Source organism: Syzygium oleosum, unplaced genomic scaffold (assembly GCF_021117445.2).
Source record: "Syzygium oleosum isolate NSW1041296 unplaced genomic scaffold, Sole_v2.1 Sole_v2.27, whole genome shotgun sequence".
NCBI lineage: Eukaryota > Viridiplantae > Streptophyta > Magnoliopsida > Myrtales > Myrtaceae > Syzygium > Syzygium oleosum.
This window is the reverse complement of record NW_026607511.1, coordinates 3,946,759-3,973,748: the sequence shown is the minus strand read 5'-3', so window position 1 is coordinate 3,973,748 and position 26,990 is coordinate 3,946,759. Positions and strand designations below refer to the sequence as shown.

The 26,990-nt window shown below is 39.4% G+C and overlaps 4 protein-coding genes across 7 annotated transcripts; 3 read left to right on the top strand and 1 right to left on the bottom strand.

Annotated features, from left to right (window-relative positions):
* Positions 1-2,215: 2,215 nt before the first annotated feature.
* Positions 2,216-5,105, bottom strand: LOC115691462 (tobamovirus multiplication protein 1-like). Its single transcript, XM_030618088.2, has 11 exons — positions 4,809-5,105; positions 4,351-4,441; positions 4,212-4,264; positions 4,006-4,098; positions 3,835-3,906; positions 3,653-3,725; positions 3,403-3,448; positions 3,264-3,327; positions 2,717-2,770; positions 2,550-2,627; positions 2,216-2,423 (listed from the first exon to the last, which is right to left on the bottom strand). The coding sequence occupies exons 1-11, from the start codon at positions 4,992-4,994 to the stop codon at positions 2,331-2,333; spliced, it is 903 nt and encodes a 300-aa protein (XP_030473948.2). The 5' UTR covers positions 4,995-5,105; the 3' UTR covers positions 2,216-2,330.
* Positions 5,106-8,051: 2,946 nt separating this feature from the next.
* On the top strand, positions 8,052-16,681 carry LOC115691461 (probable protein phosphatase 2C 10). The gene is made up of 6 exons (XM_030618085.2): positions 8,052-8,271; positions 8,474-8,564; positions 8,847-9,086; positions 10,890-11,166; positions 15,975-16,129; positions 16,222-16,681. The coding sequence occupies exons 2-6, from the start codon at positions 8,526-8,528 to the stop codon at positions 16,360-16,362; spliced, it is 852 nt and encodes a 283-aa protein (XP_030473945.1). The 5' UTR covers positions 8,052-8,271; positions 8,474-8,525; the 3' UTR covers positions 16,363-16,681.
* A 1,334-nt stretch (positions 16,682-18,015) lies between these two features.
* On the top strand, positions 18,016-20,056 carry LOC115691460 (uncharacterized). Of its 2 annotated transcripts, XM_030618084.2 has the most exons (4): positions 18,016-18,863; positions 19,063-19,155; positions 19,683-19,750; positions 19,853-20,056. In XM_030618084.2, the coding sequence occupies exons 1-4, from the start codon at positions 18,219-18,221 to the stop codon at positions 19,959-19,961; spliced, it is 915 nt and encodes a 304-aa protein (XP_030473944.2). In that variant the 5' UTR covers positions 18,016-18,218; the 3' UTR covers positions 19,962-20,056. The 2 variants fall into 2 exon arrangements, with proteins under 2 accessions (XP_030473944.2, XP_056159461.1); XM_056303486.1 differs by lacking the exon at positions 19,063-19,155.
* A 3,208-nt stretch (positions 20,057-23,264) lies between these two features.
* On the top strand, positions 23,265-25,838 carry LOC115661504 (omega-hydroxypalmitate O-feruloyl transferase-like). 3 transcript variants are annotated; one of them, XM_056303531.1, is made up of 4 exons: positions 23,265-23,294; positions 23,848-23,905; positions 24,208-24,659; positions 24,732-25,838. In XM_056303531.1, exons 2-4 carry the CDS (start codon positions 23,848-23,850, stop codon positions 25,623-25,625), a joined length of 1,404 nt encoding a protein of 467 aa, XP_056159506.1. In that variant the 5' UTR covers positions 23,265-23,294; the 3' UTR covers positions 25,626-25,838. The 3 variants fall into 3 exon arrangements, with proteins under 3 accessions (XP_056159506.1, XP_056159505.1, XP_056159504.1); XM_056303530.1 differs by having other exon boundaries at positions 24,205-24,659; XM_056303529.1 differs by having other exon boundaries at positions 24,202-24,659.
* Positions 25,839-26,990: the final 1,152 nt, after the last annotated feature.

Here is a 26,990-nt window from a genome sequence, read left to right as displayed (position 1 = left end):
TTCGAATTGATGAGCGGCATTACTGGGGACGGAAATTTGATAAGCGAAATAAGGTTTTCGACCCTCGCCGGTGGTTGTTAAGCGGGCGAGGGCTGCGGCCGGGCATTTGCTTGACACGTGAGGGTTGTCGGCCCTCGGCGATAGCCGAGTGAGGTGGTCTCCCTCTCTCTCTCTTTCCATGTGTTGCTCTTATTTATGATTTTTCTTTAATATATTAATGCGGTCATGGCAGCGACATCAAAATTTTGGCACGGCGATATTAGTAATGGTAGATTATGATAAGCTTGATCGCACAAATTGACAAAATTAAATTTACTTGAATAGACAAAAGTCGGGAAAATTGTCCAAAAAGTCATAAATCTATTGTACAATGGTCAATTCAGTCGTAAACTTTTTAATTGTGTCAATTTAGTTTTAAGCTTTTCGACGATTTGTCAATTTAGCATTTCTGGTCATTTTTTGTTGGAAATTTATGACGTGGACACCGATCGTCGCTAACGTGGACGATTTTGCAATTCTATTAATATTCAAAAAAAAATTCTTCTTTTCTTTTTTTTTCCTTTTCCTTTCCTTTTTCCTTTTTATTCCCTTTCCAGCCACAGGCGAGGGGGTGGTTGGCGAGGGTGACCCTTGAAGGTCGGCCACCAGCTACAAGGAAACTAAAAAGGGAAAAAAGAAAAGGAAACAAAAATAAAAGATAAAAAAGACAAAAAAAGAAAAAAAGTTAAGAAAATTGCAAAAATTGTCTACGGTAGAACCGACCATGCCATTAGGACGACCGACGTTCATGTCAATAATATCCGGCCAAAATAAGCAAATTGTTACAATGTTTAAGATTAAATTGGCATAATTGAAAATTTTAGGACTGAATAGACCACCGTACAATATGTTTATAATTTTTTGGACAATTATCCCAACAAAAAATGCTAAAAAGAATTTATTGGACAAATAATGAAAAAAATTACGGAAATTGTGTTTACACTTTGTTATTGTTGTTATTAAATCCACCGATTAAGATACGAGTCAAAATCTTGGGTCGAAAATAAGATTGATTGCACATGGTATGATGAAAAATCGAACTTGTGTCATGCGTTTAATTCTCACACTTATATTTCTCTTTTGTCCACTAAGCCAACCTCACGAGACGATGGGATATGCAACGAACCATTTCATATGGCTAGGTCTCAAGTGTTTCACCTAACAAAAACGTAACATGAGACCTCATATTTCTCGAGGCGTAAAGTCCTCATCGTCTAACTAACACCAGCCAATTTCTCGAATTGACCATTTTTATTAATTTTAATGGGATAACGATGCAAATAGTCCATAAATTTTGGCTCAATATGCAATGTGGTCCATGAACTTTAGCTTAACGTGCAATGTCTTTCTGAACTTTTAATTTATTCAATGTGATCCTTAGACTCTTGGTACATATTGAATGAGTCCCTGAACTGTATGAAAATATTCAATATTGTCTTTCCATTAATCTAAGTTTAGGGAAGACATTGAACATCTTCATACAGTCAAGAGACTAAATTGAATATGTACCAAAAGTCGAAGAACCACATTGAAAAAATTAAAAATTCAGAGACGATATTGAATATTTGGCTAAAGTTCACGGATCCCATTGAATAAATTTAAAGTTTGGGGATCGTATTGCACATCGGGCCAAAGTTCAGAATCCCATTGAATAAATTTAAAGTTTGGAGACCGCATTGCACACCGGACCAAAGTTTAGGGACCATTTGCATCATTTACCCTAATTTTATCAACAAACACAGAAAATTAGAAGCTCATGGAATCATAGCTTTTGGTCCGGAACAACATCGAGCATCTCAGAACCATTGCAACTTTTGATCCTTACAACTACACAACGAAACAGTATTAACTCCTCTTATCATTCTATGTCCAAATCATCAGTCCAACGATGGCTAATTTATCACCAAAAAAAATTAAAAATAATAATTCATTTGTCAATTATTTAATCAATTCATGTCTGCTTCTTTGAACTTTCATCATATCACTCGACAGTGATAGAATGTTTTTTTTAATTATTCTTTGGGGCTATTGGGCCGGCTGGGATTTATTTAATCTTTCTTTTTCTTATGTAAAATAACGTAAGCAAGGTACTCACGGCTTCATCTTTAGCAAAGTTGATTAACTACAGATGCTCATGCAGTTTAATGAATGAATACCAAACGGTAATTCAAGAGAGATTGAGCATGCGCTTCCAGGAAATTTGTCCAACTCAATGAACATGATCATCTCATCTTTAGAAAAATGAATGAAATGGAACAATTACACAGCAGGTGACCAGCCACTGGAGCCTCTCATCTGATCGGATTATATCGATCGGATACGCGCCTCGGGGGCAGTTTCCGCAGGACGTAGAGAACCAAGGCCGAGGGCACGATCTCCACCAACTGCACCGAAAACGCAATTACGGCGAACGCGTCAAGTTTCTCGCCGCCGGGTGCACGATCAGAGCCACACGTTCGCACGTCGTCAACATCGCTCATAGATATACAATACGCTAATAATGAAGTTACCGTGTAATAGATTAGATTCAGAATCGGATGATCCAAGACGTCGACGTCCGCATTGTCGTCGAAAGCCGAAATAGAGACCTGGAAGATGGACCGCGGAAACATCCGTTAGGAACTTGGAATTCTGGCTTTTACTAGTGAAGGTTGGAGCTTGAACCATGGTAACTCACCACAAGACATCTTATCAAGAAGCAGACGCAGCAAGTTGCCGTGACGAAGCCGACCTGCGATATGATTCGTTAGGATGCGCGACCGAATTGACATAGTCGTAAAGTAAATTACTGTTCTTATATGAATTCCGACTGCTCAAGCATTCAAAGGGTAAAGCCTGCTATCAGATGAATTCTAATGGTATCATGGTAAAGTCCGATCTAATACTGCGACATCACGGTACTACTACGATCCATTGAAGGTGTCCGAAAAATGAGTTCGGCCATTTAAATCGGCTCATGCTAAATAGATGTTCTTTTGCACATTAATCAAATTCATGAAGCCGGCATGCTTAAGCAAGTTAACCATTCTTTGGAGGGATGCGTAGCAGCGAGGTCTTAGAAACAGAAGCTAGTTAGTCGTGACGTAATACCGCAATTAAAGAAGCAGACGATTGCTCTGGAAGGGAGATTAATATCTTCGCTTGTACCCTTTTCTATAGCAGCAAGTTCTTGCGTATCCGTTAAACTTACAAGATCGAACTCGATGATCACATCTAATACGCACCTCGTATAGCTTCTTCTGTCGGCCTCTTGATTCAATAGGAAAGCGGCTCAACATGACGAACAACCTGCGCAAAATAACAGTAACTTACGTCGCCAGACACAGAAAGCAACTGTCGGCTTGAGATCATTTCCAAGATTACCTGCCTCCGTATATCAGAAACCCAAGTGCAGCACAAAACGAAACAGCTGCCAACATTAAACAACTATGCGGCGTCAATCGCAAAACAAGGAAGATACCAGTAAAAGGAAACGCCGCGTAAGTTTCATAACCCGAACCTATTTACGAACCATTAGTTCAAATACCAGTAAAAGGAAGCAGAAGAAAGAACAAGGCAATAACAATGAAAGAGAGGCTTGCGTCGTCTCACAATTTGCCTAAACAACACCGACCTGACAAAAAGAGTCTTGAAACCATGATCGCTGTGTGACTCGGGCTTAATTTTAAGCAGATCCAGATGCACACCTATTGCCACAATTGCGAATTTAACTGACATTAAGTCAGATGCACGAGTCGAATCCGGTTAATTTGGTTTCTTTCGAAAGTAAATGGAAATGAGAATGAAGTACCTTACCTGTGTGAAGTATATAAGTCCGTTAATTGCATAGTACGTCGGCCTAAGCTTATCGATAGGAAGACTTCGTGCCTGTTCGATTAACAAGCTTTCAAAAACCGTCAACCTAGCTAACTTTCTACATGTGATGGTTCACATCTTAAAAGACAGCAATAGTATACAAAAAAGTACCTGCTGATATATCTCAGCCCAGAACAAGACTAGTAATGTGTACGTCGAGAAAAATAATAGTCCGGGAAGATCGAGAAGCATTATTTCAAGTGCCTGTTGGGAAACAAATGTTAGAATTACAAGAATCAGGTACCATAGTTTTCAACAGTTTTGTATATTACTCCTAATCAAGAGACCGATAAATGTCGGCGAAGTATAAGACGTACCTTGGGCCTGAGAAGAAACACGCTCTTGTAGATACCGAACATGAAAGCCCTCACTGACAAAATGCAGAATCAAGAATTACTATAGAGATCTAATCTGGTTCGCCTCAAGAAGAAAACGTAAGATTCCGGCGATTCTTACGGCCATTCACAACGAAATTCATCAGATGAAAAATCTTTTGCGTTGTCCAACCGAATTCGGGCACTCTGAATTGAATGCGGAACAGTTGCACCTATACAACAGTTAAAAGACATCCGAGGATTTCAGCTTGTTCACGATTTAAGAAAATGAATAACATCGTCCATGCAAAGAAGCCCGCATTCTGCGTATGGCCATGACATTAACAAGACAACCTCCGCTCAAGAAAAGAAGAAACTCTGCAATATGCTAAATTACGACAGCAAGATCTTCAGGTGTTTTCTCATTATATCTTCTTCAGGATCAAACTCACCTGCAGACGACATGACAGTGCAAAAGAAAGAAGACAAAAACACACGCACACCCACAAAACAAAGACTCAAACGATTCGAAGAGAAACCAAACCGCCCAGATTTTGTAATGAATCTGAAGAAAAGGGTGGGCAGCAGTTATTGACATACCAAGGCAATGAACGAAATCAATGCGTAGGATCCACACAAGGAATAATAAATCCCCTTCTGCCATTGCTCAGACTCGTCGATCTCGTCCCACCAATCCGATGCATGAACACCACCATCGTAATAACTCTTGGCCCATTCCATATCCAGGGCCTTTCTCCTCAACATGGACCCACCACCCATCAACATCAGTCAATCCCCACCTGAAGATGCGAAAGGAAACGTAGACGAGACCTGCAAGGAAGCCGAGGAAGAGAATGTTCTTTCTGTTGCACAGAGAGAGAGAGAGAGGGGATAGATTCATGCATGGCTTGACGGAATGAGATGGCAAAGGGGAAATGGAAGGAGTACGTGGCGTGGAGAGAGTGAAGACACGCAAATTCACATGGAAACATACGTGTGAATTGTTTGACGGCTTCCTAGGTAGCATATTCGTTGATTGCGCAACAGAAATTGCCTTTGTCTTTTGTCTTTGCTTTTGCTCCTCATGAGCTACAATGACCACTAACATCACTTTTACCTAGGAGGGAGCGGTTCCCGATCCGATCCGGTTCGGTCCAACCCAAGAACCGGGAATCGGATTGAGAAGATCGGTTCCCAGTTTCTAGAACCAGGGACCGGACTGGCTAGTCTTGGAATCGTGGACCGGACCGGACCATCGGTCCTGTTCCAATTGGACCAATCACTTATTGGTAAAGGCAAGAGGAAATTGGGGAAATTAGATTAGACTTTCTATTTTTTTTAAAATTTTAAAAAGTAAATAAATATATATGAAAAAATTAGAAAAATATATATTTATCGGTCCGGTCCGATTCCCACCCTAGAACCGAGAACCGGTCCGCCCGAAAACCAGTTTCACTTTTAGGAACCGGAAACCTTATCGATATTTCCGAGAATCGGACCAAACCGGTCGATCCGATCCGGTCCCAATTTGGGTGGTCTATCTTGCTTACCCCTACTTTTACCTCCCCTCTTCTCACTTTTATGTATCCATCACTCCTACGCATTCCCCCCATATTAAGATAGTAACATCCATTACTTGGTCCCACTAAACTTTTCCATGTTGGCAATTATCTCTCCACTAGTGACAGTTTTCTAGAAAAAAAAATATTATCTTGATATTTCGATTTCTTTGAACGGAATGACATAATTCAGAGATCTAATTGCATAGAAAAATTGAGGGACCTGATTGAAATATTTGCATTAACTAAAGGCCTTTTGGTCTCTAAGTCGGCCTTGCAGGACTCGAGCCCGAGCGTTGGGGTCCAATGATAGTTTGAAAAAATTAAATTTCTATTTTTAAAAGAAGAAATCGTTTTCTTGGATTTAAGTATAAGTTTCTGATGTCAATGAAAGATTTTCTATTGACCCGTTTTCCTAAGCAACCCAAAGTCAACAAATGAATAAAATTATTTTTGATAATAGATTTCGCAGAACAACAAAGGGTAAGTATATAGATAGAGTAACAATGAATAATCGACACTGAGCGAAGGGGCAAGCATAAAAAAAAAAACTCATAACGTGACATTTCATTTAACGGAACGACCACATTAAATCAGATTCTAAAAATTTAGGTACTTAATTGACCAATGATTTAACTATTGGACCGAACACCGAGGAAAAAATTATGTAGTTGAAATGTCATTACTCTTTCTTTCGAAAAAAAAAATATGATGGCTTTATACCTTATGTAGCAAGATTCCAGTTTAGAGGTACTCGTCATATAATTCAAAATCCATCTCGAACCCCATAGAATTTTTGTAAAACGCGATCCCAAGCCAACCCGGCAACATTTACCCATTTACGTTTGGTTGTCCAGATTTCTAAACAGAATAGGATTGGATAGGATATGATAAGAAATCCTGGGATTTCTTCATATCCTATTCACTGTTTGGTGGACTACAGATTTAAAGTCGGATAGGATAATTTTTTTTTTTTGCTATTCACGGGTCCGGAGGAGTCGGTGAAGCAAAAAAAAGCCGAGAAATTTTTTTGTTGAAAGCGCACAAGGTGTGGGGATGAAGATGACGGAGAGTGGAGTGTAGGGTTTCTGGAAAAATAGGCATTAGAAATTCTATCCAGGTCTATCCCACCCCTCCTCGGATTTTTTTATCCGGGCTATATCCGGTCTATATCCGACCCTATTTTATCCTGGACCACCACCAATCCGATCGATCAAACGCAACCTTAGGATTAGGACGAGTCGGAGAGCTGAATGAAACGGTGCCTGCTTCCGTCCCCAGTTCAATCAGGACTGGATCATTTTTTTACCTGCCGTCCCACGAAGAAAACATTGGCAACTTTAGGCGGTAAACACGATCAACGCAAAAGCCCGAACATCGCGTCGAATCCGAGTCACACAATCTCGCGTCGCGACAGAGACTGCCAGCTGACAGAAGTGCCCCCCGGATTGCGAGAACGGGAAGGAACAGTAAAAAGCGAGCTTGCCGTTGGGTCAACCCGTGTCAAAAAGAGGAAAAGAGAGAGAGAGAGAGCCGAGGAGAAAGACCAGTTGACTTGGAACTGATAGAGAGAGAGAGAGAGAGAGAGAGAGAGAGAGAGAGGGAGAGGACCATTAAATACCAACTGCCCCGAGGCAGAAACTGAGACTGAGAGAGAGAGAGAGAGGAGGTAAAAAAACCAGCAGTAAATGGTGCAGATGGGAGAGCTTGTGGGCACTTCTTGAAAAACGGCAAAAAGACACTATAAATGTTATAAATTATGTACGATGCTCACTTTAGTGCCAAAATTTTTCGCTGGCTCAGTTAAGTACCAAATCGGAGAAAAAATGATCACTTAAATGCCAAAAGTTTTTTTTGGATCACTTCAGCGCTGAAATTTTTGAAAAACGATCATTTAAGTGCTAAATTTTTTGAAAAACGATCACTTAAGTGTCAATCTCCGGCGAGTTACGTCGGTTTCAGAAATTAATAAAAAAAAACGCCACGTCGAATTTCCGGCGAAAAATTGTGTACGGCATCGGAGTTGGCACTTAAGTGATCGTTTTTCAAAAATTTTAGCACTAAAGTGATTCAAAAAAAAATTCATGACACCAAAATGAGTGCCGTGCATAATTTATGGCACTTGTAGTATTTTTTTGCCCTTGAAAAATAGCCGCACCATCTATGTATGTATGTATCGACCCGGATGACACAGTGCGTGCGTGTGTGTCAGTAATAAAAAGAAAACCAAACCAAACGCACAGAGAATACGAGAAAAACACCCGGCCAAACAAAAAAAAAATAAAGTCAATCCGTGCGACCCGGTTCTCTTTCTCTCTCTCTCTCTCTCTCTCTGTGCCCATACAACTACAGAATCGAGACGGGTTTTTCATCTTTAGCGTCGGTTTCTTCCTCCTTCGTACGCTTCTCGTCGCGTGGGGGCAGCGAGATAGTCTTCGTGCTTCGACACCCATCTTTGCAGTTCTCCGTTCCCCGTTCGTTTTGGTTCGGTGGAGCCGGTAAAGGTAAAATCTTGCGACGATCTATGCGGGCTCGATTCATGGGGTTTTTGTGGGGGGAGGGTCTTTGTTCATGTGGGTATTTTGTTTTGTTGGTGATCAGAATTTGCTTGGGTCGGTATTTGATTGTGGTGGGGATTTGGGAGTTTTTCTCGAGATGGGTTTCGTTTTGTTGACTCTTGAGTGTTTGTTGATTGGTATGTTGCAGAAGTAGATGGTAGGTGACAGGGGGCGCCAGTGAGCGGTGGAGGCTGAATTATATGGACAATTTATGCTGCTTCAAGTCTGTATATTCTCAGGTGAGTGAAAAGAGATGCTTGTTGCTGATCAGCGATCAACCTCGACTTTAATTGATGACATGGGAAGAATTTGTGCGTTTCGTTTGGGGCTTCTTGTTTAGATGATTGTGACGCTCGTGTTGAGATTTCTAATGGTTTGATCTGCGTGATCTTTGGTACCTTTTCTGATGAGAAAGAGGGGAAATGCCATCTTGGTATTTTAGTTACATGAGCCTTGATTTTTGTCCAGATGGCCGATTATTGACGAGTTTCTTCTTTCTTTTTTTCCCGCCTGCTCTTCAGCTTGTAGGAGGGCGTTCCTCATGTAACTCAGGCAAGGGAAGGAGCCGTCAGAGCCCCTTCAAATATGGATTTAGCTTAATAAAAGGGAAAGCAAATCATCCCATGGAAGATTACCATGTTGCGAAAATTGTTCGGAGCCACGGACGTGAACTTGGTCTTTTTGCCATCTTTGATGGGCATCTAGGAGATAGCGTTCCTGCGTACCTACAGAAGCATCTCTTCCAAAATATCCTGACAGAGGTCAGTTGTTTACTTAACTAGAAATGTTTTGCACTAGTAACTTTGTTGTCGGCTTCTTACACTGCTCAAGAATGGGGGTTCTCTAGAGAGACCTTTCAAGAATTTCAGAAAAGCACCCCCCCCTGCAATAAAATTAGGGATACAGCACTAAGTTAAGGAAATAATACCCCTTTGTTTTCAGAGCTTAATTATCTGAACAAATGTTAACCCTCAGAAGGTGCCTATGACCGCGGTGCCGTTTATGCATCAGTAGACTTTTGGAAATTAGATTTCTCGTTGCTCTCCATTTTCATCTTCTTTTGTATTCTGCCTTTTTAAGGTCCTCCTCTCGTGTACGTACTTGAACTTGGCTAGCTGGCCAGTCTAGTTCACTCGGGTTGTTATTTACTGTAAGTAGCTGAAGTGTCAAATTAGTTATAACTTGATTTGGGAGGCTTGCAAGCTTAATAGGGGGTACATCCTTTTTTGAAGCATCAGAAGCTGAGATATCATCATCTTATACTGGATTTTCAATCAGCTTGAGTTTGTCATGCCTACAATATGGCCACTAATGGAGCCATCTCTAAATTATTGTGTTTTGAGTGGCTCACAATAGATTGTTGGACAAGTCCATATTAGCTACAGTGGAAGTCTTGCTATATTTATCGTATCTCTCAATAATAATGATATGATATTTCACATGTTGATTGCCATGGTGATAGTGGAACAAGTAGATCTAATTAGTTTTCTTATGATCCACAGATGCTAGTCTATACAGAACCAAACGATGATTGAAGTTGTAGTTCTTCATTTTAGAGAAAGAATACGCCCTGCAACAATTTTAATTTTTTTTTAAATTAGTCAAGGATCAAACAATCAATTGACTGCAGTGCTTGGTCACAATTTTTCATTAGCCATAGTTATGTTACAATTCTGTAACTTCATTCTATTGTGGGAAAAGAAGTCCATTTTGAGCTTGCTATTGAAGCAACCGAAAAAAAAAGGTGGAAGAGAAAGGAATGAGGCAATAAGGACTTAGTTTGGTATTGCGTGGGAATGCGGTTTACGTACCTAAAGGTGAGCTTCCTTGTTGTTAAAATAAATGAATAGATAAATAAAGCTCGTGTCTGAGCTTAATGTCTCTAGAGTTTTGATTATAAACTTCTTTTTTCGGTAGCCATGGGGTGAGTTGAGTCTGGCCACCAGTTCAAATATTCTTCAGGTTGAGTATGAGTGAGAAAACGAAGCTCCATGGAGCTTGAGTCAAGTATTGAGTTTTTGACTTTTTGAGTCAACTTGAGTTTGAGTTCTTATGTCGACTTGGCTTGGCTCCATTACCCTTGATTCCAGAGGCATGCTACCTTCCTTTCTTTGCTTGAGTTTTTCTTTGTCGTTAACCTCTTCTGCTGTTTGTTACCTGTGTCACGTGGATGCTTCTCTTCAACCAATTCAGCAGTGTCCAACATGGTACTGGGGAGGGATCATACTTACAATAAATCTAAGAGTAGGCAAATGCTACACCTGGTCCGTGTACTACAACCTGACAGACGTACTAGTCATATAACGTTTTATTTCTGCATCTCAATTGGTGTACAGGAAACTCTACCCAGTCTTAACAATGAGTAGCGCCGGTTTAAATTCTTGTTGCTAACATCTTTTGCACTCCTTTCACATTTTGAATATCCTGAAGAGGCTAGGCTGATATTGATATGGTGAAGAGCCTATAAGCAAAGGGTTATCAGCAATATCCATTTAGCTTAGTATTGCCTTAGTTATTGGAACGATTTGTTCTTAGAATGTGATCTTTCAATTTAATGATTCCAGCAAAACTTTTGGACGGATCCCAGCCGATCTATTGCTAGAGCCTATGAGAAAACAGATCAAGCAATCTTGTCACACAATCCTGACCTAGGACGTGGTGGGTCCACAGCAGTCACTGCAATCCTTGTAAATGGGCGCAAGTTATGGGTTGCAAATGTTGGAGATTCCCGAGCTGTACTTTCAAGGAAAGGGCAGGCAGTACAAATGTCTACAGACCATGAGCCTAACACTGAGCGAGGCAGCATTGAGGACAGAGGTGGATTCGTCTCGAACATGCCAGGTCTGGCCTAATGCTTATGCTAGTATACCTTTTGCTTTATGATTTTTAATGCCGTCTCTTACTGGGATAAAGAATGAACTTCAGAGATGAGTGGTGCACAAGTATTTACGTAACTCCTCCTGGATGGAATAGAACGTACATGAGTTGAGTGGGGGTCACCTATGATGTCATTGACCAACTTACAGGCAATAACTTAATTCAAGTTATGTTCGGTCATTTTGTTAGCTTGAGGTTGGAACTTGAGGTTTAGTGAAAACAGCTATCATTCTTTATGAGAGCTGTAAAAGTTGGTCACCCTGGTGAACCCCAGTTTACTTCTTAAATGAGAATGGTCCTAGGGGCTTTGTGCAAGGAAGCTTTCACATGCTTACCGTGTCTATGAAATCCAAATATTGTGCTTAGATCGGAGTGCTGCTTGGCTGAATTTTCAGTTCTGAGGAGATTCTCTGGAGTCTACTAGTATTGGTTTTGGCTGTGCAGAATTGATTATTCTAAATTCTTGCTATCTAACACATGCTATAGCACATGATACAAGTGTATCTTGTGTTATAAAGCACTTAATTTTGCTTATTGAAACATCTTTCTATGTTTTATAGTATGTTATTTAGCTTAGTCTGATTTAATAGTTATTGCATACGAATGTTAAAAAGTGCTGCTGAAAATTGCAAATATTTGAGGAAAAAAAATCTCTATGATGGTAAAACAGTGACTGGAGGATGTAACTGTACCAGCATATCTTCTAAGTGCACTTTACAAGTTTTAACTTTCTTTCTTTTACATGCATATATACGTGAGGACAACATGTGTATGTATGCATATATGTTTACATAAATGTGTATATATACATGTGAGATCCTGTCAAGGAGGATTAGACACTGCATAGAGATTAAGAGCGCAAAAGTATCCATATATTCTATCCTAGTTATATGGAAAAGGCTGCTGTTGTTATCTTGGGTTGCACTATTTACCAAATGCTACGTAGCACTGACACGCGACACGACACGACACGACACGACACGCCGACATGTCATTTCTCAAAAAATAGAAAAATCCGAAACGTTGGGACACATTGTATATTTAATGTATATTTTTATATATACATAATAAATTATCATTTTTGTGATTATTTTAATCAAGTTAATTTGATTTAAATCCACAAATAAATAAATAATAAAAAAAGAGTGACGGACGAGTGTTGGTGTCCGACATGACACGGAGGCCCCTGGAGAGCGTCCGTGCTTCCTAGACCAAATGAACTTATGCTTGTGTCTCTCTATGCGTAACTGCAATGGAATTTGTACTTGTCTCACTTGATCCATCTTCCTTAATATTTCATGGCATTTTAGAGGCAGAAATGATCAGGAATTGTTTAAATAATTATTGGTGTTCTTCATAACACTTTGTTGAAAGTTGCTGTGAGTTGAATAGCTGACTTGCTTATCGTTGAGAATGGTTGCGTGTGGTAGACAATATTGGCTGGTTTTTTTCTTTTTCCTGCATTCTGATCCTGCACTGCAGTTGACCTTTCCCTTTATTTCCTTAATGTACTATGCGATAACCCATTTGCTGCACCTATGTTGGTGGGATTGATGGAGAACTTAATATGAAGCATATAACATGATTTCGGACTTGAGATGGATCCAGCAGTAGCAAGTTATGTTGATCCTAAGAATTGCAATGCAACATTAGAGTAAACAAAGGTTTTTTTAGAAAAAGGAAAAGAATGACACTCTTTTGATTGATATCAAAGCACAAAAATGTAGATCACACCCTAAGTTTGATGACGAAAGAGATACATATGTTTGGCTCGGTCCCCTTTGGTACCTTCTCGTGATTAATTTTTAACTTCAGCACTAGCTCCACAAAGCTAATACAATCTCAAAATTGCAAACTCAAAACCTCTTTCCAAATACATTGTGCTGTAATTGACTCTAGAATTAGATCAACGTGTTCTCCATCTAGAGTCAATTTGTTCTCTAAGCTTATGACAGATCTCTTGAAAGAGACTCTAACAAATGTAACTGTTTGTACTGACTTGCATCTTAAACACCCATTGTTTTTTGAGTGATGTACCTTGACCATGGGGATATGTTGAACTTTTCTCACCACATGAAAGAGCTTTGATACATAAAAGGTTATCAGCTTGAAGCTTGAAATGCTTAAACAGGATTTGAATCCATTCTCTTCTATGGACTCTGATTTTTTCACTTTTGATTGATGTTTGTCTTGGGAACTCTAGCAGTTTCTTGCGCATCCCTTTCAATAAGAAGGTGTGATATTATAGTAGAGATAAATGAGGAAAAAGGCATGGGACACCAATGGAGACAGAGAGAGACTTCAAGAAAAAGATCTCCAGTATCTGCATGGTTAAAAAGATGTAGTAATGGATAGAGCACAGAGAAACAAGAGATTTAATGGGGAGCCCGCCAGAAGTTTGATTGTGCACATATCTAACCACCCAGAACTCTGTCTCTTACTGCGCACAGCCTTTACTCGGTTTTTTGTATTTCATGACCTTCAGTTTCCACTTTTTGTTTTTGAAATGATAAACATAATTCCATTAAGAAGGTACTAAGGGCTACTTCCCCTATACAAGCTGCTGTAGAAGGGGAGCTACCCACGTTCAAGATTTGACACAAAAGATTGTTTCTAACATTTCCAACAAAATGGAAGTATGGAATTAAACTTCCCACTGTACCATAACTGAAGGGTGTATAAAATGCCAAGAGGATTCAACTCCTTGAAATGCCCTCCTGTTTCTTTCCTGTCACTTAAGTGTCATTATTTGTAATTTGATATGCGCAAGATGGAGTTATGCGTTTTGAAAATTTCTACATTTATGTTCCTGATGATACTATGGTAGTTTAGAATAGACCTGTAGTATGTTCCCTTGACATGATCAATCACAAACATGGACTACTGTTTCAAAGGTCTTCATAGCGAACTTTGTTTATGACAATTTAGAAGATAGTTCTGTCTTTCCTGCTGCTGCGTTATGTGGTATACGCGATCAAATATGTTGTTTAAAGATCTGAGCAGTCCTTTTCAAATTTTTTTTGTCTAATCTCCTCATAACATGAATAACAGAAAATGACAAGGGAGGGCTCTTTTTGGCCCATTTTTCTTTCAATAAATCTCCTTGATGTTGTTCATGTCAAAATGGGTCGAGGCGAATATGGTACATAAGCGAAAACTTGAATTTGGAGGATATGGAACTATTAAGGATCACATTGACATGGCGAGAGATCCATTCATATGGCCCACCTAATAGGGAACGAGCTGTTGCCGATGTTTATAGGTTGTATCTTCTATTAGATTTTTTGCATAGTTAATATGTAAGTATTAAAAACAAGTAACCTGTTGTATAACAGTTACGTAGGAGCTTTGAGAAATTGACGGCTATGAGCCTTTGTTTACATCCAAGCACATCCTGTAGTATGGAGCATGCAGTCAAAATTTTTCTTATAGTCCCTTTGCTTTTTCAAAGAGTAAGAGTATTAGATTGGTTCAACAACATCAGTTAAACCAGCAGTCAGAATCTCAATATCCTACTTTGTTTTTTAAAGCAATGGGCATTGCCCATCTAGCTAATTTGTGGGCAGCATGGTTAGCTGTTATCCTTGTCCATTGTCCTGACCAGGAGGGATGTGGGTACGTAAAAGATGTCATATGTCCAAATCTTTCTTATAGTTCAAAAATCCAATTAATGCCAATAACTAAGGCTTTTCTTTAGTTATCCTCTGTTAGTTCTTTCTTGTGAAGGTTTTGTTTTTAAGCTAGGTTTGGTGGGAATTAAAAGTCAGATGCTACATGTGATTGGTGACTCCATGAAGAAGAAACATGATTGTTGGTCAAATTCTTATATTCTCATACCTTTGAAATAAATGCTCCTAGCATTTTACATTCTCCAGTTTCTCATAGTGTGTCCTCCTTGTTCCTTGAACTCTTTTTTTCTCTGCCTTCAAAATTAATACTCCTATCTCTAATGTATTTTCAGCTTTTTATCTCTTAATATGCAACTGATATTTTTTTAATGAACCGTAGATTAGAAAATTTCCACTAGTATATATACTTATAGAGAGCACGAGCGTGCAATCATCTCAGAGTCACATGGTAAAGTATATATTCTTACATTCTCTACAACTCTAGATTTGGGAGAGCTTGATCTACCAGCTTCTGCTTCTTTAATATTTGGCTGGAGAACTACTTCAGGGTTTCCACTGGCATGCCAGAAACCAATAAGCTGACGTGGCTTGTTCTTATGACTTTTCGTGTATGTTTTGTACATGAATTTCTCATAAAAGCAAAGTTTAGCTAAACCCTGTAGCCATCTTCCCAACATGCCTATTTTACAGGCCAATTCTGTTTAACGGAAATTGACAGCAACCTCAAAATGTAGCTGCTTCATTGTGCACCTAGTTAAAAATCAGAATTTCTACGGAGAGAATAGTCAGATTATTAATTTGGAGATAAGAATGTGGTTGTACTTGGGGAGATCAATTTGATGAGTGCAGAGGGAAGCAAATCTGATGCATGATGATCAGATCAGTGGACTGATAATGTCATAAGTAGTACATCCTTTGCATGACAGAATGTAGAATCTAAAGCGTGCTTTCATAGTTGAAGCCATATGTCAATCTGCCAAGTAGGTTCCACATTACGTACAGAAATAGTCACTGTTTTTATGGAGAACTATCACCAATGCTAACTGAAACCTGTCATTGGTACCGGATCTTCTGTCAAGAGAATGGAAAGCTAGACCTTAATGATGCACAGATAAGTAATTTAATTATCTTACAATATATCAGGAGATGTTGCAAGAGTGAATGGCCAGTTGGCAGTGTCTCGTGCTTTTGGAGACAAGAACCTCAAATCGCACTTGCGGTCTGATCCCGATATACAAAGCACTGACATCAACCAAGACACTGATTTTCTCATCCTTGCGAGTGACGGTCTATGGAAGGTGATATCCACGCCCTTTCCATTCGCTCTTAATAAATCTTCCGTACTTTTCATCTTGGTTTTCGTTGTTTACTATTGGCTGTGTTGATGCAGGTCATGTCTAATCAAGAGGCGGTCGACATTGCTCGGAGGATGAAGGACCCTTTGAGGGCGGCCAAGAGCCTTGCGGCTGAAGCAGTAAATAGAGATAGTAAGGACGACATATCCTGCGTCGTTGTTCGTCTAAAGGCGTAGCACCAAAAGCTTGTATATTATCGATATAGGGGAAAAAATGGCGCTTGGTGCGGTTGTTGCCATGAGCCCACCGGTTCATAATCCAGCATAAGTTTGGAGAAAAAAATGATTTCGGATTAGGTGATAACTTGCGAATTTAACATTCTGTAAGTCATACATAATGTTACTGCACTTGTGTGTGCGGCTTGCTGTTGGTTTGTTCCTTCCAATATGTAGGTTCATTTGCAATTCGTGCTTGTAATTTGCTCATACCTTCCGAAGCTGTGCGAATACATAAGTGGATTTATTTATTTATAGAATGAGTGTTGTTATATGGCAATCATCGCAGCAAAGAACAACCGATACCCCGGAAAATTGGCTGCGCAAAACGTCGATTCTCCTAATTTACCTCCGTTTCGGACTTCTTATCATGGGTAAGCCACCTAGAGTGCAGACTCTGCATGTACGGAGATTTATAGATTGTAAACCCGGACATTTCTTTTTATTGCCATGGAACAAGTCTATGAGATTCGTCGTGACCGGTTCGACGCGTATGAGATTTTTAACTATGTGCAAGTGATGATTAGTGCCCTGCAGGTACTCTTCCTGATGCTTGGTTTTATCATCTCCAATCGATTCATCCTTTTGAGTATGAAACTTAAGGAAGGCATTTTGTGTCTGGGCTTTGTGGCTTGTGTCTAGCAATCCAGCACTCTGATTTTCAACCATAAAAGTTGCTTCTTCAGCTGCTTTTACCCCAGCTATTCTCAGTATGGTGGATTTTCTGCTTTTGGCGTGATTTTCAAACATAGCTCTAAATAGTCAAATATTTTAGGGCAAAAGTCACCAAAAATTCTAAACTATGCCAATTGTGATAAATTTACCTTGAATTTTTTTCTGTGATAGAAAAATCTCAAACTTATACCTATGTGACACATTTATCTTCCTTCAAAATTATATTAATGAGAACCGTTAAAAATCTATCTATACAAATACTTGAAAGCAAATAGTGTTGACGTGTCTCTCTTGTGGCTTAAGTGAAATAAAAATGATATTGTTTTGGCTGAAAAATTGTTTAACGGAACCTTGACGGGAGGTAAATGTGTTACATAGGTATAAGTTTAGAGTTTTTTATGTCATAATAAAAAGTTTAGAGTAAATGGGTTACACTAGGCATAGTTTAGGATTTTTGATGTCACAAAAAAAAAATTCAGGGTAAATGTGTCACGTGAGTATAATTTGGAGTTTTTGTAGGTTTAGAAAGCCCTAATCTAACATCACCAATCGAGTTTAAAAAGGCAACTAAATAAAAAATTTAGACCCCATGAAATTGAAATTACAAACGGTTTTGTTGCACAAGTCGTGGAGAATTTTACTTGGTTCAAAAGATCCTAGGATTTGCTGGAGAGATCTTCATGTTGGGGTGCATATCCATTTAAATCAAATCGAACCGGGTCAGATAACATTTAATCATGTGGGAAGACAAGATTCCAGTGTCATTGCCAAAAATGGATTAAGTAAGAAATCGTCAAACATTAATGACAGCTCTAGAAATTAGGAAATAAGTTGTGGCCAGTCTATTTTGGACATTTAACTCCTGGTCGTGAGAAGTTCTGGTGCTGTAAAATCCTAGATTTGTGTTTGTTCTTTTGGTCCTAGGGCCTCCAACACAGAACGAATTTTCTAAACACCAAGTTCCTGCCTTATGTCCTGATCTTTATCATTCAAATTCCAACTTTTATACCAGCAAATTTCCACCTTGTTCAAACATCAACTCGTTGTACCCATGAAGAAATCGTTATACTTCTTGTGAATTGAAGTTAGAAGTGCGAAACCGGCATCGAATAATACACTTTGTTGTTCGGATTGACAGTCCAATGTCAAGGAAATTTCCAAACATGTCGAAATGCTTCAGCTTCACCGCATCTAGAGATTGGTTCTACCGCTACTGGTTCACGAAATCGGGCCTCCGCTCCATGTCGACCAGCCTCGGGGACGGGACGATCATGCACTGCTGGGTCCCCAAAATCCGCAAACCTTCCAAGCCGAACCTTGTTTTAGTCCATGGGTTCGGCGCGAATGCGATGTGGCAATATGCGGAGGTCCTCCGCCACTTCACCGCGCGGTTCAATGTGTATGTCCCGGACCTGATCTTCTTCGGCCGGTCCTACACGTCGCACCCCGACCGGACCGAGTCATTCCAGGCACGATGCCTGATGAGGTTGATGGATTTGCAGGGCGTGAAGAGAATGAGCATGGTTGGGATAAGTTACGGCGGGTTCGTGGCGTACAGCTTGGCCGTGCAGTACCCGCAGGCATTGGACCGGTTGGTCTTGTGCTGCACCGGGGTTTGCTTGGAGGTGAAGGACCTGGAGGCGGGATTGTTCCCAGTCAAGAGTTTGGAGGAGGCGAAGCAGGTTTTGATGCCGCAGACGCCCGAGAAGCTTAGGGAATTGATGCGAGTCTCCTTTGTCCGGCCTGCCACAGGAGTGCCCTCTTTTTTCCTGAGTGATTTCATCAAGGTAAGGTTCCGATCTTGGTCGATGTACTCGACCCGACTAATCTCGAGAATTTTATTCTGTCCATTGTCCATGGAAAATTCAATCTGTTGGATGGGATTGATAAATTGTTAGTTGTGAATCGAGGGATAGATTAAAAAGTCTCGAGTAGATTTGCATAAACAAGGGCTTGTATGTGCTGAGAGAGTTGAAATTTGTATAGGTCATGTGTTCAGAGTATGTTGAAGCGAAGGGGGAATTGATCCAAGAGATACTCAAAGATCGAGAACTGTCCAAATTGCCCAAAATCAGACAGGTTCATATCCTTTCAAATTTTACTTGAGTACAGCACAATTCAATTCATGGAAATGATAATGTGCTCTGGAGTCTGGAATATGGATTTTGTTAAGTATTTTGTGGAAGATGAATACAAGGACACACATACCATCGCCAAAAGTGACAAATATAAGAAATCTTTTCGAGTCAAATACATCGATCCTCAATCTATCTGCTGTAGTGTTGTAACTTTAATTCTTTTGTCGTACTGTGATGGGTTGTCGCCATGATCATTTTGGTGATCATAAAGGAAATGTTCTCGACGTGTATGGCGCTGTAAGTGATCCGACCGAAAGCAATAGCAAAATCGAACAACCCAATTGAAAAAATTGAGAGTCAAGTGACATGTTTGAAAGCTTGACGGACGTTCATGTGACTATTGATAAAATCCACTCCGCCTTATAGCTTCGCGAAGATTATAGAATCATTATTTCTTCTCCACATGAATTTATGCGAATCAAACTCCTAAACATTGCTTTCCTATGCATGCTTCCAAATTTTGAGCAGCCCACATTGTTGGTATGGGGAGAGCAAGATCGTATATTCCCTCTGGAGCTGGGTCACAGATTAAAAAGGTGAAGCTTCAGTTTATCTAAAACTATCTCCTTCCCTTCTTCCTATCGACGATGCATAAGATACTTCGTTCGTCTCCTACGCTAATGCGCGCATTGGGTCAGGCACATTGGGGACAGTGCTGAACTGGTGGTGATCAAGAATGCAGGGCATGCTGTGAACTTGGAGAAGCCCAGGGATTTCATCAAGCATTTGAAGCTCTTCCTTTTGTAATGTAGTTAATCAGATTCAATGTCTCCTAATCCGTCCACTAATGTGAGATGACAAAAGCTGATCTTTCTGGTTCTGGGCACTGGGTTCCTTGATTACACCCAAATTGATCTATGATATTGCATACATGGAGTGATACTTCTTACACATTCTCAAGAAAGAAGTCTCCCAAGACAGTGAAACTGATAATGAAAATATGTAAGTGAGGGGCAATTTTTGATCTTGATACTTAATTCTTTTTTCAAAGCAGAGCCTTTTATGCCCGATCCATTCTTTTTCTTCAAGGGATATCTGCATTAGAAATACTAACACTTATTGGGGAAACATAATTGAATCATAAAACTTTAAAAGTACAAGCAATTTGTAAAACTAGTCAAATTGATGCAATCAAATTCCTTCATGAACTCTGTCCAATTTGACTAATGCAAAATGTTAACCTGGTTTTTTTTTTATATTTCTTTCTTAATACAGAAAAAGTTGGAGCGGCCATGGCCACAAGCTTGACAAAGCTTGAGCAGCCATGGTCGAGAGCTCGAAGGAGCTTGAGAGGGTATGGCCGCGAACTTGACGAAGAAGAAGAAGAAGAAGAAGAAGATGAACAATAAACATAATCTCAATCAGGTGACGATGAAGAAGGTGAAAAGTTGGCTTTTCTTATCCTTTTTCTTTTTCTAAATTTTTTATCCATTTTTCTAATTTTTTTTTTTCAGATATGGAGCTTGGTGGATGCCACAGTGGCTCCACATGTCTTAAGAAAGTGATAAAAAAAAGTCACTTCAACATTTTCCTGAAGTCATGTTTTGTGTTTCAAACAAAACATTAGAAATCATAGAATCACATCAATTTCTCGTGACTCAAGTCTCCTTATCAATGTTTGGACGCATCTTGAAACTTCAATGACAAGGATTGATTTGCATTCAGTGAACCAAGACATTAGTACAAGATGCATCTCGCAAGTTCCACATTTAGCATATGTTTCCACAAGAGCATTCTCGACAAATGGGTCAAAATTCAAACCGCGCTTTGTAATCTGGCTGTGGAACTATTGATCATGTTGGAGACTTGCTAGATTCAGGAAACTAATGAAATCCAAACGTACCAAATCCATTGCCAGATTCAGTGAATATAAATTTTTCATGACAAAGGCAGGCGATAAAGACCCATCGAGAAAAAAAAATACTAAATATGGAAGGAGACGAATCGTTTTGAGAGAGAGAGTGTGTATCACAAATTAATACTTAGGATTTCAAGTCAATTTTGATAAAGTAACGTGTTTCAGTTCGATTCGTGTTATGACCTGAATCGAACCGAAACATATCACAATACCCATTTTATTACTGTGTACCCGAACATAATAAGACCTGAACCAAAAATAACTTAAAATTTCGGGCCGGTTCGGGTCGGTTCGTGTTTCAATTTGGGCATAGTGTTTGGTCTTAACACCCCTATGTATACCCGTTTGGGGTTTTTTGTGGTAAAAAAATTAATTCTTGGTAAATTTGTCACAGGTGTAATGATTTGGAATTTTTCGTGATATTAACCAGCTTTAAAATTGGTATTCTTTTTAAGGAAATTGGGCCAACAAAACCTTCGTTGGACATGTGTATTTCGTGATATTAACGCACGAGGATTGCATGGTGCGTCGAACGTGGCTTCAACAGAACCAAATGAAAACCACTAGTTCTTTACGAGGCGTGTCAGCCACATGATTTGAGGTTAAACAAGAGAATTTCGTTCCCCTTTCTATTATTAATTAATTAATGCTTTTTGTGTACTTTTCCCTTTATTTTGGCTTTTGCAATATAGAGCACTTTAAAAAAAGAAAAGAAAAACTAGTACCGTTCAAGGCGGGAACTATATATTATACATTCAATTAGGGATTAAAAAGAAGTTCCAGGTCGTGCCCGCAAGTAATATTAGCGAGAGAAATGATTGGGTGATAGTATTTAGGGTTAATATCACGAAAAAATCTTAAATTGGTACATGTGTGATAAATTCATCAAAAACTAATTTTTTAACCTCCAAAAACCCCAAACTAATATACTTGTGACAAATTTACCTTTCGTTAGTTTCCGTTAAATTTTACCAGTAAATTACTGAGTTAGATGACACGTGACCGTTGATGGATGTATCAGTTTGGAGTTTTATCCTCCGTTTGTCACATGTGCAACAGTTTGTAATTTTTTGTGGTATTAATTCAATTTAACGGAAACTAACGGAGGGTAAATTTGTCACAAATGTATCAGTTTATGGTTTTTTGTGATCAAAAAATTAGTTTGGGTAAATTTATTACAGGTGTACCAGTTTAGAGTTTTTTATTGTCAAAAAATTAGCTTGAGGTAATTTTGTCATAAGTCTATCAGTTTGGGGTTATTTATGGTATTAACCATAGTGTTTAATCTACTTTGAGAATAATAGTATGTTCTAGACCATAAAAAACCAAATAATAAATAATTATAAATTATTGTGGGGTTTACTCTTTCAAGAATTTGTGGCTCATAACAAGCTGTTATTGACCCAAAAAATGTTAGGGTAAATATCACGAAAAACCCAAACTAGTACACCTGTGACAGATTTACCTCGAACTAATTTTTTGACCACTAAAAATTCCAAACCGGTATACTTTTGATAAATTTACCACAAACTAATTTTTTGACTACAAAAAATCACAAACTGATATACTTATGACAAATTTACCCTCCGAAAATTGGATTAATATCACGAAAAATTATAAATTGGTAAACCTGTGACAAACAGAGTGGTAAAATCCCAAACTGGTACAACCGTCAACTATTACGTATCATCCAACTTATCAATTTAACGGTAAAATTTATCGGAACCTAACGGAGGGTAAATTTGTCACATGTATACCAGTTTGAGGTAAATTTGTCACAAATGTATCAGTTTGAAGTTTTTCATGGTACTAACTCAAAATATTATGCTAGCAAAGCCCTACTAGCAACTATTTCATTTATAATTTTATTCGCGAATTTTCAATTTGATAAAAACCACGAGGATGAAAAATGGAATTGAGTGTTCAAAGCCAATTTCTCCTTTGCTTTTTTGGGTCTATGACCTCCCGGCATCCGGGGAATGCTCGACCAAATCCGGAATCGAGCACCGTCCGACGTACAAGGGGTGTCGGCTCTCCCAGCGTCGGCAAGGGTTGATGGGGTCTTATTGTACTGAAATATATTAATACATGGGACCCACATTGCTGGCTTGACCTAGGGTTTGGCGATGAAGACCCCGTCAACCCTCACACATATAAATACGGAGATGCTCCAACTGCCGAAACTCGAAACATTCGAAGCTTCGACTGCTGCAATTGTTCAGGTACGTGCCTTTTTTTTTTCTCTTGCACATGTAATATGCATTCATTTTTCTAATTTAAGAGCTTTTACCATGAAAAAGGAGTAGTTCGGAGAAAAATCTCATGGTTATAATAGTAGAATCGAGTTTACGTGAATGAGAAAATATTTGTAAAAGAGTTTTAACTAGAGATTTTGTTTTATCAGAATATTGACATGATTTTAAATATTACCTCTAGCGTGATATTTATAAGAATGAGAAAATTGGTTGCGTCTCTGTTGAGCCGGATGTGATCAGAAAGTCGGTCAGGTCCCAATCAAAGTGCCATCAGTTGTGAAGAAATGAAAGTTTAGTATCGATAACAAAAATCAGAGTTCAGCGACCTGATTGCCAAACCTATGGATGCGTTTATTTCGTGAAAATTCAACAATTTAGAAAATATTTCCCTAAAAACGATTGCTTGTATTGCTTAACAAAATGAATGTCTAGGTATAAATTGTTATTTATTGATAATGAAAATATTTTCCGTTGATTAATCGATTGATTTACTTAATGTTTCATCAATGTTATCCACAAGATGGCTACCGCAATTCTCAAAGGGACATTGGAGTCATTCGAGCATCAAAGAAAGGACGGTATGTAGTATGTACATTGTGAATCTGTACATGACCGGATATGCACGACTCGTATATCCTACTCAATTTGTATATATTATAGTACAATTAATATATATTTATACATAATTGACAAAACCATGTAATTTTTCATTCAACCAATATAAACACATATTTCCAATTTTGAGCCTTGTCTCTAAATCTCCCTCTAGTCCAAACTAAGAAGAATATAGATTTGATAAACTACATGTACATTGCCCTTGTGTCACCAAAGCCTCCAAATAATTCAAATTTAACGTCTATTATTTTGTGCAAAGAAGCAGGAAATGAGAAGCCAAGAAACATTGGAGTTACGCGAAAACTCGACATGAAGATCACGAATGCGGTTAACGTTTCTCCGGCGAGGGAAACGTTCAGCGGGCTCTACGCTCTCTCGAACCTCGACCAGACCTTCCCTTACGTGATTGAGGTCGTGTTGGCCTTCAAAGGCGAAGGGAGGGGGAGGCGTTTCGCCACGATGGAGACCATCAGAGCGTCGCTGGCCGAGGCATTGGTCGAGTTCTATCCGTTCGCGGGCAGACTTGTCGTGGGGAGCGACGGGAAGATGGCAGTGAGATGCACCAGAGAAGGTGTCCCGTTCGTCGAGGCGATGTCAGAAGATGACATCGGAGTGCTGGGCGATGTCAGCGCCATTGATCCCGCCACGCTGCGAAAACTCGTGAAGCACAGCGAAGGAGCTCCAACCATATTGGAAGTACCTATGCTGACGGTGCAGGTAATCTTCTTTTCTTTTCACTGAAAAGAGTAATGTCAGGAGATATCTACTAACAGTTTATCATATGACCAGGTGACGACATTCAAGTGCGGAGGGATCGTCCTCGGCATCGTCATGAATCACGTCCTCGTCGACGGCAAAGCCCTCACGGACTTCGTAGCTTGCTGGACCGACCTGGCTCGAGCCAAGCCACCATCAGTTCTTCCCTTTCTCGATCGATCGGTATTGTGCCCGAGGCGACCTCCGCGCATTGATTTCCCCCACCACGAGTATGCTCCGAGAGATCGGCGGTCCGAAGGCATAGTCAACCCCCAAACCAAGCCCCTTGTTTACAGATCATTCTGCTTCAAGCCACACACTCTCATTCTACTCAAGAAAGTGTCAACAATCACAGCCCACAATGGCTCTTCCATAGTCCCTACGACCTTCGAAGTCATATCGGCGCTCGCGTGGATTTCGCGAACCAAAGCTCTCAAAATCGGCCCTCACGAGACAACGAAGCTTCTCACTGCAGTCGACGGTCGGCTCAAGTTTGACCCCCCGTTGCCGAGTGGCTACTTCGGGAACGGCATTGCTTGGTCCTGCGCCGAGTGCAGCGCGGGTGAACTGACCCACAAGCCCTTCTCGTTCGCTGTCCGGAAAGTGCACGAGGCGCTCCAATCCGTCACCGACAATTACATAAGGTCGGCCATCGACCTCGTCGAGCTGAACAGGGTCCTGGTTGATTGCGGGGGCAACACTTGCTGCATCAGCAAGTGGAGTCGGCTCCCTTTCTACAACGTGGATTTCGGTTTCGGGAGGCCGTACCAGGTGGCGCCAGCGACGGTCCCCAACAATCTCATCTTGGTGGCTTCCCACAGCAGGGGGAGCGACGACTTGGTTGTGTCTTTGGGCCTTCCTCGTGATGCCATGGATGTTTTCACGAAGTTGATTCAGTCTGAGCTCACGTTGAAGAGCAAGCTCTAGTCTCATCCATGGATATGAATACATGTGTATGTTTTCGGATGGCATGTGGTGAAGTCTATAGTTTTTGTGCCTCTAGTTTTAAGTAGGACCAACACGGTGGCGTTGGGCTGCTTGTTCCTGTTGTGTTATTTGATAGGACCCGGCTACCATAACGGTGCCGTAAGAATAAAATTCTGATGGTGCAATACTAGCCACAATATTTAATGGAGGAAACTTGCACACTGCTTTGTCCGGTTTAAGCTTTTTTTTACTTTCCATTGTTACCTTTTTTTTTTCCTTGGCTTAATTTAAGATTAGAGGATTAAAAAAGGCGCAAGAAGTACCCATCTAAAAGGGAAACCCTCACCAATTCCAGTAAGCGAAATTTCTTGAATATAAAAAGAAAAAAATTAAAATGCCGAAATATAGCTAATTACAAGTAGAAAAATATTAAACTAACTAAAAGGAAATCATTAATGTCATTGAAAAGATCTATTAAAATTCAAAAATGAAAAGCACTTGAAATGTTGACTTTATAACTAATAACAAAATTCATTGTGCATTGAATGGCTCCTCATCCTTTTCAATCAAATGAAATTGCTCTAGAGGGATTTTCTGATGACCGAAAATCAAGACTATTGATATCAATTTTATATAAAAACAGGTGAATTAAAGACTAGATCAAAATATAAATAATAAATTAGTAGACGAAAAAATTACCCTATGTATTCGAGTCTCATAGATGAAGATATGCAAGGACTTGAAACATTACAAGATCAATCTCAGAATAATGATGAAGCAGCCGAAAAGTCCTTTTCTCTCCCTCTCCCATCATAGTCTTCTTCAACCTTTGTTTGGAGTAAATATCCACTATTTTAAAAGTTATAATTGAATCCTTCATATGTTACTTATCGTTTGAATATTATCATTTGTTTCTTTAAATAAAATAGGAAAACAGATCTCATCTTGTCTAAATATTATCATTTGTTTCTTTAAATAAAACTGAAAAAAAAAATTCTCATTATGTGCCTTTTTAAACTTGTGGAAATCCCACCAAGTCAGAGACAAAAAAATATGAAACGAGGCAAGCCGGTATCCCACGTTCCAACTTTAAAACTGGTGGCTAGCAATTGACCGTTCATTTTGTGAAATAACGGGACCGTTCTCTACTCATTTTCCTATTTGATATGTGCTTCCATATCAATAATATAGTGGTTTACCTTTTAAAACAGGGAATGCTATAGATACATATGTCAATTTAAGGTTAATACCATGAAAAATCCCAAACTAGTACGTACACTTGTAACAAACTTACCTAAAATTAATTTTTTTACCGTAAAATATCATGACGAATTTATCCCAAACTAATTTTTTGACCACTAAAAA